The following is a 17,386-nucleotide window of genomic DNA, read 5'->3' as shown; positions in this document are numbered from 1 at the left end:
AAGACAAGAAGTATGTACATCACTCATGTCTGAACATGCCATTACATTAAATTTAAATTACTGAAACTCATATTAAAACAGAATAATTTAATATTAAAATGTCTCCTGTAAAAGTGTGAAATCTCAACTGCAAAATAAAAACTGCCCAAGCACAAATTTTATAAACAATAACAAAAAGCCACAACTTAAAGTAACTGAAAAAGATCAAGGACTAAGTGGAAAACAGAATCAAAAGGAAGGACCTTTTATTGTAAATTATAAAAGAGCACATGTTTCTTGGTGTTTTGTATTAGCATTCATCTCACATTTCACAGTCTTGCGTGGCTTGCTTTTTATCAGCCTAAGCATTCTCCTGCAATCTACAACCACCAAAGCACAAAAGGAGGAAACAAGTCCAATAGGTCTTCTGAGACACATTACCAGAGAAAGTAACCCAATAACCCAAGAAGGTTTAGTTCTCAAAGAAATAAAACAAGTAATAAAAACAAGAGCATTTTTGCCATAATTTAATCTTTCCGATGATTCAGAGGCACCTAAAGATTGTGCTGTGGCCATTATCTTTTGCTCTGTTGTACGCTGAGGTGCCTGCAACAGAATTCTGGTTACTGAGGTCTGAAAACAGAAGAGTTTTATATGTGGTTCATATAGTATCAAGTGACTACAGATACAACACAGGAATTCTGACATGTATATTTGTACAATTTATACTATGCTGAAAAAAATTTAAATTTAAGTTACAAAATGAGTAGTTATTTTAACACATTTAGTAATGACTATTTATATAAACTATCATTTTGCCTGGGTGACCAAATGAAATTTGAACATAATTAAAGAACATGTAACTTTTAAACAACATTCAAGGAACACAGTTATAGAACTGTTACACTGAAAGTCATGTACACATATAAAGAGCACTGAGGTTTCTCAAGCCCACTGTTTTGAAAGGATTCAATCCATCTTAATGTAAATCAATGTAAAACTTAAAAGTGCCTACTTGGTGTCAGAGCATAATGAGGTGAAATCCATGCTGCCTACCAATCAACTACTCAGTGCTGATCACTGAGAAAACCAGGTTACTGGATTCTCCTGACAACCACTCTAATTGAGACACATGTATAATATTTCCATGTGGTTGATTCAATCAACTTCAGAGGAAATTTTCAACTTACATACAAGTGGCCAAAATAAGTGACAACTAGGAATGGCTGAATCCCTGTACCAGTCAGATCTTGCCTTAAATCTAATGTTGCTACAGATTATCTGGTGCTTTTGGACTCCATAGGTGGGATTTAAAAAACAAAAGCTCTATATTCAAACCTATCTACAGAATATCAAAGAAAAATGTAGATATGTACATTGATATACACTCATACATACACTCATACATACACTCACATTCACACGCACATGTCTAGAAACCAGCACCTAACCATATCCCACTTCTCACTAATTAACTCAACAAATCATTTATTACTTTTAAGACCAGCTTAGACTCTATAAGGCTATAACAGCATATGGCTAAAAATGTCAAACAAGCACCCCCACACAGGCTGGACTGAACTTCCTCCTCATGATTTCTGACAAGCAGTAATACCATTTACATGACAGACCGTAATAACTTAGGATCTGAGTATAAAACCACAAGCAGGATCTCTCTCACTGCTATAAGGATGAGAGTCCATCCCATATGAGATCACTGAACCATAAAAATGATCTTTACTTCTAATCTAAACAAACATGAGTCAAAACATTCTGAAATGCTGCGTCCTTTGATTTCTTCATCTTTTCAATTGCCCGATGCAGGTCCTGCTGCTGCACAGGCCGGATTTCATCTTCATCATGACTAAAATGACAAAACATTTCAAATTGCCAAATCATTTTAGAGTACACCTACCTAAAATATTTTACCAAATTAAAAAGATGCATGACTACAATTGTATTTGCTTTTGATTATATAAGAGTATACCAAGAATTTCTTTCCCATTCAAGATCTCAAAGAGAATGAGAACACATTAGACCCATTCTTCTAGAATACAAGAGTAAATGTATAGGACAGTAACAAGACATCGTTTTAATATTCTTATTTTATGTGTATAAGTGTTTGGCTGCACATGCATTTGTACAACAAATGCCTGGAGCCCTTGGAGGTTAGAAGAGGGCACTAGATTCCCTGGAACTAGAGTTAGACAGTAGCGAGCCACCATGCCAGGGCTAGGAATCCTTTTCCAAGAGCAGCCAGTGCCCTTACCCACTGAGCCATCTCTCCAGATTCCTTAAATGATATTGAAAAGTACTGAGGAGTAACAGGTAGCAAAGCAAGATGGCTGTGTAAAATCAATCACTTCCCACCAAGAATGTAAGAGCAACACATTTTCATTAAAGATTGGCAGCTATTCAAAGAAGCATAATTCCAACCAGAAATCAAGTTACTTTTGTGAATAAAACCAAAACCTAGCATTCCTAGGCATATATTCATGTACAAGTATAGCCTTTTACAAGATAGAAATAAAATTCAACATCTTTATTAAAGAACAACTAATTCAAGTCCCTTTTACTTTAATCCTGTTCAAAGAAACAGAAAACAAACAAACAAAAGACCCAACCAAACAATAGAAAACACAGTATATTCTGCTACTTGGGGAAAAACATTTCCAGAAAACAGGAAGGGTCGAGCCTAATAGCCAGATTTCACACTGACATTTTGTGGGCTTTCAAGAGTTTTGTCTTTTATCATTAGTGTAATTAACTTAAGCAAAGTTTATTATTCCTTTTCATTTTTTTCTGTTAGAAAAAAAGACCTTTGGAAGGTAGTGTTTTTCGTTTTTTTGGATGATGTTAAAACATTCCCAACTTGGTGAAAATACTGTAATTATATGGCAGCACATAAAGGGAATGCATCTCTAACACGGGGCAAGAGGGAGCAATATGGTAGGTAAGAGCCATGCTACTATCTGGCTGGGACTTCATACAGAAGTAAACATGAGCTGTTAGGGAAGCTTACTATGGCACCACATTGTAATTAGATGCCGAACACCACAGGCAAATGAGGGTCATTTGGTATGAAAACATCAGAGTAAGAGTCACACTCCTTTACCTCAAAGGTACACTGCTTTACTAAGAAGTTCTTTATCAGAGAGTTCACACTTTGAAAACAATCAGAGTAGTACTGTGTCAGGGGTAAGGCCTTTGGAACTCCTCACAGGAGTTAACTGAGGGTTAAATTATTTTTGCTGAAGTAAAGATGACAAAAATAATTTCTCAAACTCACCACACTTTAAACAGCTTTCAAGTAAAATTTACTGACCTGAGAAACAGTATGTTGGTAACTGCATTGTTGTCAAGCGAAGCCCAGCCCACAGCAGCTCCACACTCAGTATGTGTGAAGCTCTGGGATGAAAACACTCGTTTCCACACATAATTGAATTTTCAGATACGGAAACCATCTGTAAATTCTAGAGAACTCTGTTTTCCTGACAAGGAGGGCAAGCCTCAGTTTTTCTGACTCATTCTATTGTTCATCAAATGAAATTCAGCATCTTGCCGTTTAATTCTAGAATATCCCCCACAGCAATATCTCCATTTACAGAACTCCCCTTTAAAAAGGGGGCAGTCGTGGTTAAAAGATGGCTCAGAAGTAAAGTGCTTGCCGTGAAAGATGGAGCATGCATAGAATCCCAGAACTGGGAAAGTGGTAACAGAAGGATCCCGCAGTTTGCTGACCAGCCAGTCTAGCAGATTAAAGATGTCCTGGTTCAGTAAGACCCCTGTCACCTCAAAAACTAAGGTAGACAGCAATTCTAGAATACCTAGTATCATGGGAGAATGAGAGGGAGAGGGAACTGGGATCAATATGTAAAAATAAGAAAAAAAAAAAAAGATACCTAGTATCAACCTGTATACACACGTTCATATACATACGCAAACATATGTCCCACCCCCCAAAAAAGCAAACAAGAAGGGAATGAGTTGCTAATTCAATTATCTTTTTCTATAAGTAAGCTGGTACAAATATTTGTTTGACAAATACAAGAAATCAAGTCTAAATAGTTACCTTTCTTCTGATGTAGAGTTGACATATTCCCTTACACAGAGGAGGGCAGCATCTCGACACATTTCTTTTAGATCACTTCCTGAAAACCCATCAGTTTCTTGGGCAACTTCGAGAAGATCTACATGTCTATCCACCTTAAATAAACATGAAACATGCTTATAATAAATATATAGAATTAAGCAAAATACTTCAAATATTAACATACTTGATGTTATTATGTTATAATATTATTATTATTATAATAGCCAAGAGAAATAGAAAAGTAATATTAGTTTCACAAAAACTTAAAAATTCTAATTTTCAAAACAGAAACTAAATTTTTATTATTTGTCATTACTATTGGAACATGCACATGTGTCTTTACTGGAAATGTCTTTACACTAAGATTCCTCTGAAGTGCAACGCTTTAACATTCTGCTACCTCAGTACTACTTTATTTAGTGATTGGGTCTGTCCTTTCACCTAAGCTTACAATAACCTAATTAGCAGGTTTGTGGAATTTAAAGCACACTAACATGCAGACAAAGACGAGAAAATGAACAAGGAAATAATTTACTTGTGATTATCATCTACAATCTGAGGCCTCATTTCCATAAGCTCCTTATGGGTATCATTTTCATTTAATCCTGCAAGTAAGTTGAGTAACTTTCATACTCTATTAATAGTCTGGAGGCTGGGGAAGGGTAGACAGGCAGGGACCAACCCTATTTTCCTTCCTGCATACACAAGTGCCATCATGATTTTCTTCACGCCTGTAAAATGCCACCTTTATTAGTTAGTCAATTTCTAATTATGGAAGGTTATGTTTTAAGAATAGTAATTCTAAACAAGGACAAAAGACAAAGGAAGCTGGGTGCAGAGACACATGCCCTTTACTCATCACCTCAGCAAGCAGGAGGGGAACTGTAGGCTAACCTGGGTTACCTATGAAATGCCAGGTTAGCCAGCAGCCAGGGCTACAGAGAGTGTGTACCTTTCCCAAACAAACAAACAAATTTCAACAGGAGACATTAGGATACTAGTCATTAGAAGAGCTTGGATGTGCTTTTCCTTTTTATTTTTAATTTTATATAATAATTTGACAAATACTGGTGTAAGCTGTTCTTTGAAGGTCTGAAAGAATTCTGTGGTGAATCTATCTGGCCCTGGGCTTTTTGAGTTGGCAGATTTAAATTTTTTCTTTTACTTATTTAATTTTACAGGTATCCATATTTTGCCTGTATGTGCACCAGGTGTGTGCCTGGTGATTATGGAGGTCAGGAGGAGGCATAGGACCCCTGGGAACTGGAGTTAGGATGGTTGTGAGCTGTCATGTGGATGCTGGGAATGGAACCTCGGTCCTGTGCAACAGCAACAAGTGCTCTAACCACTGAGGCATCTCTCCAGCTGGGTCCTGTGCAAGAATGACAAGTGCTCTAAACACTGAGCCATCTCTCCAGCCGGGTCCTGTGCAAGAATGACAAGTGCTCTAACCACTGAGGCATCTCTCCAGCTGGGTCCTGTGCAAGAATGACAAGTGCTCTAAACACTGAGCAATCTCTCCAGCCGGGTCCTGTGCAAGAATGACAAGTGCTCTAACCACTGAGCCATCTCTCCAGCCGGGTCCTGTGCAAGAGTGACAACTGCTCTAAACACTGAGCCATCTCTCTGGCCCCTACTCAGGAAGATTTTTAATTACTTCTTCTTGCTCACTGCTTGTTATAGAGCTGTTTAAATATTCACTGCATCTTTATTTAAATTTAGTAATTCATATAAAATCCACCTATTTCTAGTAAATAGTTTTAAGACTATGCCTTCATGGTTTTCTCAATTTCTTCAGTATCTGTTGTATTGTCTTCTGTCTCACCTCTAACTTTAATAATTCAGGCCTTCTCTTCCCTCAACTATGTAAAACATTCCATGAATATATGTAGATTTCTCAGGAAAGGCTATCTAGCTTTTATCCCTAAATAGTTAATAATCATGGAGCTAAATTGATATGTTCTTTAAACTTTTATATAATATATATATATATATATATGTACGTATAAATGCTATAGAGTGGATAAGTGACAAATTCAAGTGATGCCGGGAGATGGGACCTAATGGGAGATATTTGGTTCAAAATAGAACTGCCATAAATGTATTAATATTACCTGTGAATAAGTTAGTACCAAATTTGCAAGTTTTGGATTTTTCTTTATTTTTTTATTTTTGCTTTCTTTTTGCTAACCTGCCCCTATGCTTTTCATGAAGTATCAACGTGACTAGAGACTGTCATCATATATTTGGACTTTACAAAATCCAGAATTGTGAACTAAATAACTCTATTATACTCTGTTATAGCAGCAGAATAGCCTAACATGAAATAAATTAGGATGCTGGAGAGATGGCTCAGTGGTTAAGCACTGATTTCTCAAGGGGGTCCAGGGTCCCATTTCCAGCAGACATGATAGCACCCCAACTGTCACTCATTCTGGGGAACCAAATTGTCTCTCCTGTCTTCCACAGGCACTGCATACATATGTTGCACTAAAATCATGCAGGCAGACCGGTCACACACATAAAATAAATACATCTTTAAAAAGAAAAAAAACAGAGGCCGGGTGTTGGTAGTGTATGCCTTTAGTCCCAACATTCAGGAGGCAGAGGCAGGCAGATCTCTGTGAGTTTGAGGCCATCCTGGTCTACAGAGCGAGTGCCGGGATGGCCCCAAAGCAATATAGAGAAACCCTGCCTCGAAAAAACAAACATAAAAAAGGAAGGAAGGAAAGAAGGAGGGAGGGAGGGAACAAAGAAAGAAGGACCTAATTAAAGCACTGCATGTAAGAAAAACAAGAAATTTATCAGATGAAGGATGTAAAACCAGAAAGAGCTTCACTGCTATTCATGAATGATTATTCATCAAAAATATTTTTTTTGTTCTTTAGTAAGGCAAACTGATTCCAAAATCCCCATAGGAAAAAAATAAAAACTTCTGTTGAAGGACAGAGAAGGTCTAACGATAAAAGATACTACAGCTGTCTTCAAGTGAAAACAACATGGAGCTGGCACAAAAGACCAAACAGTGTCCCTCACCCATTTCCACCAGGACAGATGAGCTGACCCTGGGGTCACAAGAGTGGGAGAACTAGCCCTGACCCTCACTGGCTGCAGCACATGAGAAAGCAGTGTCTGCTTGTCTGGCAGCACACTGGAGCTGACCCTGTTGTCCAGTTGCAGGTGAGCCAACCCTGAGGGCCCCCACCTCATAAGCCCCCGTAGCAAAAGGAGAGGGCCCTGCACATGACCTGCCTGGGCAAAACAGTAGATTGGCTGGCCCTGGTGATGTGCGTGTAGAGACCCAGAACTAAGGGCTCAAGAGCAGGAGAGCTGGCGCCTCTCTATGCTGTAGGCTGCTTTGGATGAGCTAGCCTGGGCAGTGCTGGAGAGCTCAACTGGGTAGTGACAATGAGCGAAAGCTATTGAGATAATCAACCAGCTACCACCCAAGCCCAGAACCAGGGCTATGAGTTGACCCTCCTCCTCAACACCCCCCCCCCAATTTATGAATTGTTGGAGCACATGAAGGATCTCTATGACCCAAGACAACAAAGGGATATTCAAGAGGAGCCCCGGTAGAGCCCATTATGGTGTGGCAGAAATCAGAGGTGTCAAGCCAGAACAATGACTCTTAGTAATAAACACTTGAAAGTAAAGATGAACAGACTAATGGATAAACTATGTTGCCTCAACAGGCCACACTACAGATTCCACTCAGAAGACATTAACACAGGGAAAATTCCTCAACAAGACTTAAACTGGAAAAAGTTTGCAACTCACATACACAAAAGACAAATCAACAGACAACCCTATCAGTCTTTATGAAAAATACTACAATTAAAAAAATGAGCAACATATATATATATGAAAAGAAAATCAAACTCTTAAAAATATACAGCAGTACACTTTATATCTTACTATGTAACCCTGGCTAGTCTTGAATGCACAGTTCTCCTGCTTCAGCCTCCTGAATGCTAAGACTGTAAGTGTGCACACCATACGTAGTGTTATTTCTTTTCATATCTAACTTCAATCTAAAAATATAGCAATAAGCCAGGCGGTGGTGGTGCATGCCTTTAACCCCAATACTTGGGAGGCAGAAGCTGGCAGATCTTACTGAGGTACAAGCCAGCCTGATCTACAAAGTGAGTTCCAGGACAACCAGGGCTGTTACAGGGAAACTGTCTCAAAAAATGAAAAGAAAAAAAAAAAAAAAAAAAAAAAAATAGAAATAAAAATACAACAAAAAAGAAAAAATAGAAAAGCCTCTTTAAAGCATATCTTACATAAGCATAAAATGGTGTGAAAAATCATAGTATTTTAATCTGTAAACATTGCTCTTTTAAAACTACTTCAAATATATCATATTTACCAAGTTACATTAACAGCACAGAATTTATAAGCAAAAGTGTATTTTAGGATGAGAATAAATAATACTTCTCTACTTACATTTTCATTTTTCAGGATGAGTTTCAAGATTGCTTCTCTTTGTTTTAGAGCCTAAAACCAAGAAATTTTCCAATTAGCATTAAAATAAAACTACCAGTCAACTAATTTTTGATTTTTCTTTGTAAATTATTGGATAATAACTGATAGGAAATGATAAGCTGATAAGAGGTTAAAGCAAGGTATTATACAGTAGCATCTATAGTTAGTCCAATGAATTCTGTTTCTTATTCATGTTGGGGAAATAATACACCTTAGTATTTATTAAGTTAAAAAAAAAAAAGGAATTTATTAGCTGGGCGGTGGTGCACACCTTTAATCCCAGCACTCAGGAGGCACAGGCAGGTGGATCTCTGTGAGTTCAAGGCCAGCCTGGTCTACAAGAGAGAGTTCCAGGACAGTTTCCAAAGCCACAGAGAAACCGTCTCTAAAAAGAAAAAAGGGGGGTGGTGGTGGGAGATTTATTAAAGCAACAATGTCTTTCCCATTTTTCTGACACAGGGTATGCGTGCCTGGAACTTACTATGTAGACCAGGCTGGACTCAAGCTTGCGGATCCCTCAAGTGCTGACATTACAGTCATGTAATCTATGTAATAGCTTTTCCTATACAGTCCTATAGGCTTCATTTTTCATTTCTTCATTAAATTCATGAAGGTTCACCATCATAAAACACCTTTTAGTCAATGTTTAATTAAAGCCTTTCTTTGTTTTAAAAATCAACGTTCAAAGTAACTGCCTCATGGCATTTCATACATGTGTCCTTTTCATTAATAACTGGAGGACATGATAATGTTGTCTTGGTTCCTCCACTTTAATAAAAACCCCTGTGCTCATTAATATTAGGAACTTTTTATGTAAAATGTTAATGATTTCCTTCAGGGATATATCATATTTTTACATCAGAGAACAGAAACTATATTAACTTATCTACAGAATTACATAAAGCTGGAACATGCCTCTAATACAAGCACTTATGAAGTCAAGGCCGGCCTGAGCTACATGGGAACCTATCTAAAAACAATAAATGAAATAAGGAATGCCTTATATAAATAATAATAAAGGAATACTTTAAATAAGAAAATAGATGGATCTTAAATTTGTCATGGCTAAATTCATTCCTATTAAAGATTTTGAACTCATTATAAAATCACTTGGTAAACAAAATTAAGCTCTGCTGTTACCATAATTTGTATGTTAAATGAAAGGTTAGTTTGGTGTGTTACGTGATCACCAACAACTGCTTTTTAGTTAATAAGTATTTTACGTGGAGAGGAATTTTAAGGTAAGCTTAATAATATTCTTTGACACTGAACTGAACACAAGAAAGAATTGCCTTCTTAGGTGTATTAACCAAAAAGGAGCAAAGACAAAATTCCAGTTTGTACATCAACAGTATACAAATCTCTAACAAACTTGATGAAACCGCTATAATTCATTTTGATAATGCATACCATGTTACATTAACAGTTTTAATAACTGTTACTTTCTGTGTTGTATCCTATTTTTATAAAATAGCCACATCAAAACCCTTAGCAAAAATTTCAATTTTTGTTTTTTTAAACTCTTTTTCTAAAACTCATTTATTTGGGGGAAAGTACAAGTGGAAGTCAGATGACAGCTTTTATAATTGTTTGCTCCTTCTCGCACATGGGCTCCCAAAACTGAGTCTGTAGGCATCCTGCAAGTCCTACAACTGAATTTCTGATACAGATTACTCAATCTGGCATTTCAGAGTCATATAAACAAATGTTCTTTAGTCTCATATCATGCTTGAAACTGTAGAATTCATAAGTAAATCACACAAAGTCCATTTAAACAGCCACAGTTTACCTTTCCCAACTTACACAAGTCACTTTCTTCAGTGTCTAAGTGAGCTGCAAGCCTGCTTCCACAATTTATCTTTGTTCACTGACAGGAAGGCTCTGCTTGTCTCCTTTACCTGTAACATTCCTACACCCTTAAGGCCCATCTGATCTGTGTAAATCCCATGAATCCACAGAATACTTACTTGGTTGTATCATTTCAGACTCTCACAGCTCTATATGCATATCTTAAAGTACATCTTACACTATTTACGTATGAGTCTGCTTCCCCTGCAACACACGCGTTCTCTGAGGACATGGCTACAGAGCCCACAACTTCAACTTCAGGAACCCATTTTCACTGCATCAATGGAATCTGATGATTTACAGAATATAAATGGGACAGATGATCTAGCCAAAGATTATAATGGAGTTTGATGAAAATTTCTAAGATTTTTGAATGGAGTTAGAATAGTTTCATAACCAAATCAGAAAGGAGTGACTACCTAAATTCTCCTAAGTGCCTATAAATATAATATGTTGCACATATGGAACACATCTTCTACCATGAGAACCTAGCATTTAAGATTAAAGCTGACTAAATTCACAATTATATGATTTTTCCACAGAAACTACAGGGTGTTAAGAGGTTATAACAACCTACTCTAAGGTACTAGAAAAAGGCAGTATGAAGAAAGGTGTAGGCCGGGCACTGGTAGTGCATGCCTTTAGTCCCAGCACTTGGGAGGCAGAGGCAGGTGGATCTCTGTGAGTTCAAGGCCAACCTGGTCTACAGAGCTAGTTCCAAGACAGTCTCCAAAACAACACAGAGAAACCCTGTCTCGAAAAACCACGGGGAGAGAGAGAGAGAGAGAGAGAGAGAGAGAGAGAGAGAGAGAGAGAGAGAGAGAGAGAGAGAGAGAGAGAGAGAGAGAAAGGCATAGTAGTTCACTCCTGTAAATCAGTACTTTGGGAAATGAGGCAAGAGGACTGCCATGTGCTTGAGGCCAGTGTGGGCTATGTGACCGGTTTCAAGTAGTGAAGATTGAATGCCATCTACACTTTACCTTAATTAGTTACAGCACAGCACAGTGGTTCTACAATCATTATCCATCAGAGGAAGCTCCAAGTGTTAATAATAAGTTCCAGTTGTTCTTTAAGATAGCTATTCAGAAAACAGTACTTTAACCTCTAGTTAACAAATTCTATTATGTTAATCCAAAACCTTAGTTTAGATTTTCTTCTGTATTTTCCTAAGGTAAACTGCTAAAGCATGCCAGCAACTTTGAGTTAATTATATTCTTGGGGAAAGAGCAAATGCACTGATCTTACTTTAAAAGGATCAGAAAGGGTACAGCCTACTAAAGTTTCTTATAACTCTTTTACATAAATAATACAAAGAAACAAAACAATCCTTAAAAATCACGGAAAAAAAGCCTGTTTAAAAAGCACCTATTTCCCTTTACAAAAGATAACTGAGACTACTTACAGGCTGGTTGATATGAAATCTTGTAGGCATTCTTCTCATTATAGCTGAGTCAAGGTCTTGAGGGCGATTGGTAGCTCCCATCACTATGACCTAAACATACAAAGACAAACAAGGCATTAAACTCTACCAAAAGTAATGTTCTCTGAGATCCTTATCATTAAGACTTGACAATAGCTTTTAAACTAATCTTTTTAAGAGAATTATCACTATAACCCAGCATTACTCAAATGTTTATAGGTAAAACTGAATTATAAATTTAAAAAAAAAAAAAAAATCAAACAACTGCATGTCTGGTGAATTTCTAGCATCTAAAACATGTACTCTTCAGTTAGAAGATCCATTACTGAAGAAGTGTGTTTTTAAAAAGCACTTGTATTTCATAAAATACATAAAATGGGTACCTACACCAAAGAATTACAAAAATGTTAAAATGATTTGTATATTACAAAATATGGTTGGCTATTAAATGGATACATCTTGGGAGTGAGTGGAAGAGGCACTCTAAGTCCTTTCATACTGTTATAAAAACCATTTCCCCATAAGTTTATGAGGATTCTGACAGCAGTTAATATATATCAATTGCTCTTTCTATGCTTCACAACAGTCTCACTGTACTACCAGCTCTGTGGGTGGTAAACTAATTTAAAAGCTTTATAGAATGTAACTTCAAACAAGAGCTGAGTGTAAAAGCAAACATCAAACTGCTGGGCAGGGACCTACAGGGACAACTCAGTAGTAGAATGCCTGCCTGTCTAATCGCATATGTGAGGCTCTGTGACCAATCCCCAGACCCTGATATAGACAAGGGAAGAAAACAAGGAGACTTAATATTAAAAACAAAAGGAAACATACACTGGTAGCCCTACTAACTTTTGAGGATACTTATAAAAGGATGTAGAAATGAAAAGACAATTTTAAAACCAACAGAAATAAAGACAAAGATTGTTTAAATCAAGAAAATTTCTCTTTTTCTTTTTTTCTTTTTGGAAACAGTGTATCATTATATAGCTCTGGCTATCCTGGAACTCACTGTGCAGACTGGCCTCAAACTCACAGAAATCTGCCTACATCCAATCTCCAGTGTTTGGATAAAAGGCACCACCACATCTGGTCACAGCACATCTGGTGAAAATTTCTTAACGGTATCAATAACCTAATGACAACATACACCTGCTACACAAAATTAATTATTATATAGGAATATATTTATTTATCTAGCAATATTTTATTTCTGCCTGACAGCTTTAGATTTCTCAAATAACTTAGAGTAAGTTAAAATATCCACCAATTTTATCTATTTATCTCCTTACATTTAATAATATTCAAAAAAAAAATCACAGAGCAAAATTGTTAATTAACCAAGTCTGCCACCTAGAGGGAGAAAAATGTAAGTACAAATAAATATTTAAGTTCCACACATGCAATTGTGTTCCAAACAAAACATGAATCCCCATATTCCTTTTTCTTGATTTCCTACAATTTATTTGATTAAAATAATTTTTAAAAAAGTTTAAGTTTACCAAATGTAAAAGAAGACTTAAAAGTGACTTAATGAGCTAATAAAGATTAAGAACCTTTAAACCTAAGCACTCAGGAGGCAGAGGCAGGCGGATCTCTGAGTTCGAGACCAGCCTAGTCTATAAGAGCTAGTTCCAGGACAGTCTCCAAAGCCTGGAGTATGTGTTTCTGAGTATAGTATAATACTGAGTGTATATAAGTACTTATAGCAGTGAATATGTCAAAAGTCAGTATATATATGGGGAAAATAAGGAGGCAAAATAAACTATTAGATTGGCTATAGTTATAAAATTTCCAGGTTTTGTGTGAAATGGGGTATCACGTAGCTCCAGTTGGACATAAACTTTCCCTCTTGGCTTAGCTAGGACTACATGTGTGGGCCACCATGCACTTGTCTCTGTCTTGATTAGTGGTGAGGAGTTCCTAGTCCTATAGCTACATTTGGGACTGAACACATGGTTTCACATGCACGTTTATCAGAAAAGACCCAAGTTAAGCTTGGCTTATGTAATAGAAACAAGGTTAAGACTACTCAAGAAGTATCATTTCTCTTCATTTTAATATACATACAGAGCATTATTTTTTGGTTATGACCACTGATGGAGCAGTGACAGAGGCAAACACCTATCATTGTGGACTATATGTACTCTGGGGTTCAGAGTCACACAGCAACAACAATACAGGGTGTGTGGGCTCCTCTAGTTATATAAACCTGATGGCAATCATTAATTAAGATGGGAAAATTTTATAAGAATCATGTTCTTTTGGATTGTCATCACTCAACACTAAATGTAAAAAGTGCAATACGCCCAGGAAATTCCCTACTGGTAACAAAATACCAGTTCAGGGAAGCCTGTGTTCAAATACCTGGCAGCTGTGGTCAGTGTCCAGCCCATCCCAGAGGCTCATGAACTGAGCTTTCATCATCGCTGTTGCTTCATGGTCAGAACTCGAACGGTTTCGTAGAAAGGAATCTAAAAAAAAAAAAAGGTCCTTAACCTTAGTAATGTTGTTTTTTTTTTAATCCATTGTATAATTTTAATTATTTAAAAAGCTGTCAACTTCATAAAACAAGAAAGAGGGCTGGGGATTATTTGTGGCATTTCAAGTATTATCCTGACAAAAACAATCCTGGTAAGTTATTGAGTAAATTAGAACACAATCAGTTCATAATCTTCCTATCCCAAAATTACATTCATATCAATATACAGAAGAGATTTTTTTTTTTTTAAGGTTCTAATATAAGAGGGTTGACAGGGGTTCTGGGAGAGTCTTGGGAGAGAGCCCAGGTGGATGGCCTACTTTTCTAGTTACCTGAACTCTGTATGTTCTTAATTATGGTATCATATACTCCCCCTACCCATACTCCCTCAGAAATAAACAAGAAAGAAATGCCTAAAATACTATTAAGGGAGAAAGTGTAAAATAAGATGTTTTAAATGTGCTAATATATGTGTGTGTGTGTGTGTGTGTGTGTGTATACATGACAAAAAGCCTTAAGTAAACAAAATGTATAACCTTTGCTTCTCAGGGATGCTTGGTTTTGAAACCAATTTAATACACCCTTTTAAATTATGATCTACCTTCAAATTATGAACATTTTATAAGAAGCTTTCTTTTTTCTTTTCTTGGATTTTTTAGAGACAGGGTTTTCTCTGTGTGGAACTCTTCTATAGAACAGGCTGGCTTCAAACTTAGAGATCTATCTGCCTGTCTCTACCTCCTGACTGCTGGGATCAAAGTCATGTGCCACCACGATTGGGTAAAATGAGTCCTTACAAGGAGGGAAAAAAAGAGGACAAGATGTTTCACACATGTAATCCTAGCACTCAAGAGGCCAAGACAAGAGAACTGACAGTTGGAGGCCAGTCTGTGCTGCACCGTGAGTTCTAGGTCAGCAAGGGATACAGAATAAAATCACCTCCAAGGGAGCTGGAGAAATGGCTCAGAGGTTAAAAGCACTGGCTCCTCTTCCAGAGATCCTGAGTTCAATGCCCAGCAACCACATGGTGGCTCACAACCATCTATGAGATCTGGTGCCCTCTTCTGGCATGCACTGTACGCATACATGCAGGCAGAACACTGTATAAATAATAAATAAATACATTTTAAAAAAAAATCACCTCCAAAAGCTAGAAGAAAGAAAAATAAATAAATGAAAATAAAATTTTAAAACACAGGAAGTTTCTTTCCAAACACAAAGAAAAAAAAATATTACATCCTAAAAAGGGGGGGAACCAATAGTAAAAGTATTATACTTTCTATTTCAAGTAAGTGCTCTGTTTAATAATATAATAAATCACTGGCATGACTAAATAACTATCAGGTCTTTGCCTTGAGCCAACAGTTCAAAATTTACCAAGTGCATATGAAAATGGCATAAGAAGTGTTACAATATATTAGGTCCAATATATTAAAGAAAAAGAAAAAATTTCCAAGAGAGCAAGGCATGGTAGTGTACACCTTTCAGCCCAGCACATGAGAGGCTAAGGCAACAGAATGATAACTTGCAAGGTCAGCCTGGGATCTCTACAGTGAGTTCCAGGACAGACTAAAATATAGAGATCCCATATCTTTGAGCCCATTTGAAAACTAAAACAACAACAAAAGTAATTCCAAAAACTACATATCACTGTTACATGATAGTCCTGCATACATATATTCTGGATGTTCTTAAAAAGTTCTAATTTTATATAAAGTTTCCTATTATAAGACTATGAATCAAACTAATGCTATACTGGATAAAGTCTAGTTAGTCACTTACTTTTTGAAGATAAACATTAAAAATGTACCTAATTTAACCTTTCTTAATTATCTTCACTAACAAGCATTGTTTACAAGGTAACTGTTTAAAATACTATAAAAATCCAACAATGTTCCATAAACACAGCTATACTGATAATTAGCAATCAATGTAAATAGACTACAAACTGTACGTTGCTTACAAAAGAAAAAAATTAAATAGCAATGATCTGGAATAGTAACAAGACAGAAAAAGACTGCAAATACTAACAAAAACACTGGCTAAACAAGGTATGATGGCTCACACCTGTAATCCTATCACTTCCTAAGCTAAAGCAGGAGGACTACTTGGTTGATTTCAGAGAGACCCTACATGAGAAGAGAACAAAAGGTAAGACATATATATGTTTCTAACACACACTCTTAAATAAACCCAGGTTAGCCTGAAACTTGCTATGTACCTGAAGATGAACTTGAACCTGATCGTCCTATCTCTACCTCTTTAGTACTAGGACCACAGGCATGTACCACCACAATCAACTTGGATAAAGTATTTTTTAAGGAAGTTAATGTGCATCTGACAAATCTTGCTTCAACAACAGGACAACCATATGTCAAATACACAAAGGCTGGGCTATAATCTTCTAGAAAAAGAGCATTTTCCTAGCATACTCAAGAACTGATGTCTTAGTCTTAAGCCCAAAACTAGTGATTAAACTTCTGACATTAATTTTATTAATTTTAGTGACATTAATGTACACACAACATCTCAAAGCATCATCTCTTTTAAAAAAAAAAAAATCTCGTTTATTGAATTTAGAAAGTTTTCTCTAGGGCTAGGGAAATGGCTCAGTGGTTAAGAGCACTGGCTGCTCTTGCAGAGTTCCAGAGTTCAATTCCCAGCACCCATATGGTGACTCACAACCATCCATAATTCGATATGGTGCCCTCTTCTGCCTGCAGGCAGAACACTGTATACATAATAAATAAATCTTGAAAACAATCTTTAAACAAAAAAAAAAAACAAACAAAAAAAAAGAAAGTTTGCCTCTACAAAAGCATACTGTTAAGAGAATGGAAAGAAAAGCAATAGAATGGGAAAAGTATCTGCAAAACATGCACCTGACAGACTTCTATTCAAATAAGCTAACAATTTCAATTTAAAAGGGGCAAGAGCTGAACACTTTGAACACTTGTCCCAAGAAGTTCTGTAGGTGGTTAACTCTGTGTGTCTGTGCATGTGTGTGAATAAGGCTGTTTTTTTTTTGTTTGTTTTGTTTTTTTGTTTTTTTGTTTTTAAAGCAGTCTCATTCTGT

At 36.6% G+C, this 17,386-nt stretch overlaps 1 protein-coding gene across 5 annotated transcripts in view; it reads right to left on the bottom strand.

Moving 5' to 3' along the window:
* Positions 1-228: 228 nt before the first annotated feature.
* The window catches only part of Atad1 (ATPase family AAA domain containing 1), a 57,347-nt gene continuing 40,189 nt past the window's right edge, over positions 229-17,386 (bottom strand). For all 5 annotated transcript variants that reach the window (XM_051200105.1, XM_051200102.1, XM_051200101.1 and 2 more), the window contains 5 exons: positions 14,196-14,302; positions 11,811-11,900; positions 8,522-8,572; positions 4,052-4,185; positions 229-1,843 (listed from right to left, as the gene is read on the bottom strand). In XM_051200105.1, the coding sequence (XP_051056062.1) occupies positions 1,723-1,843; positions 4,052-4,185; positions 8,522-8,572; positions 11,811-11,900; positions 14,196-14,302 (503 nt within the window). In that variant the 3' untranslated portion in view covers positions 229-1,722. The remainder of the gene's footprint in view (positions 1,844-4,051; positions 4,186-8,521; positions 8,573-11,810; positions 11,901-14,195; positions 14,303-17,386) is intronic.

The sequence above is a fragment of the Phodopus roborovskii genome, unplaced genomic scaffold (assembly GCF_943737965.1).
Source record: "Phodopus roborovskii unplaced genomic scaffold, PHOROB, whole genome shotgun sequence".
NCBI lineage: Eukaryota > Metazoa > Chordata > Mammalia > Rodentia > Cricetidae > Phodopus > Phodopus roborovskii.
This window is presented reverse-complemented; position numbering and strand designations above follow the sequence as displayed.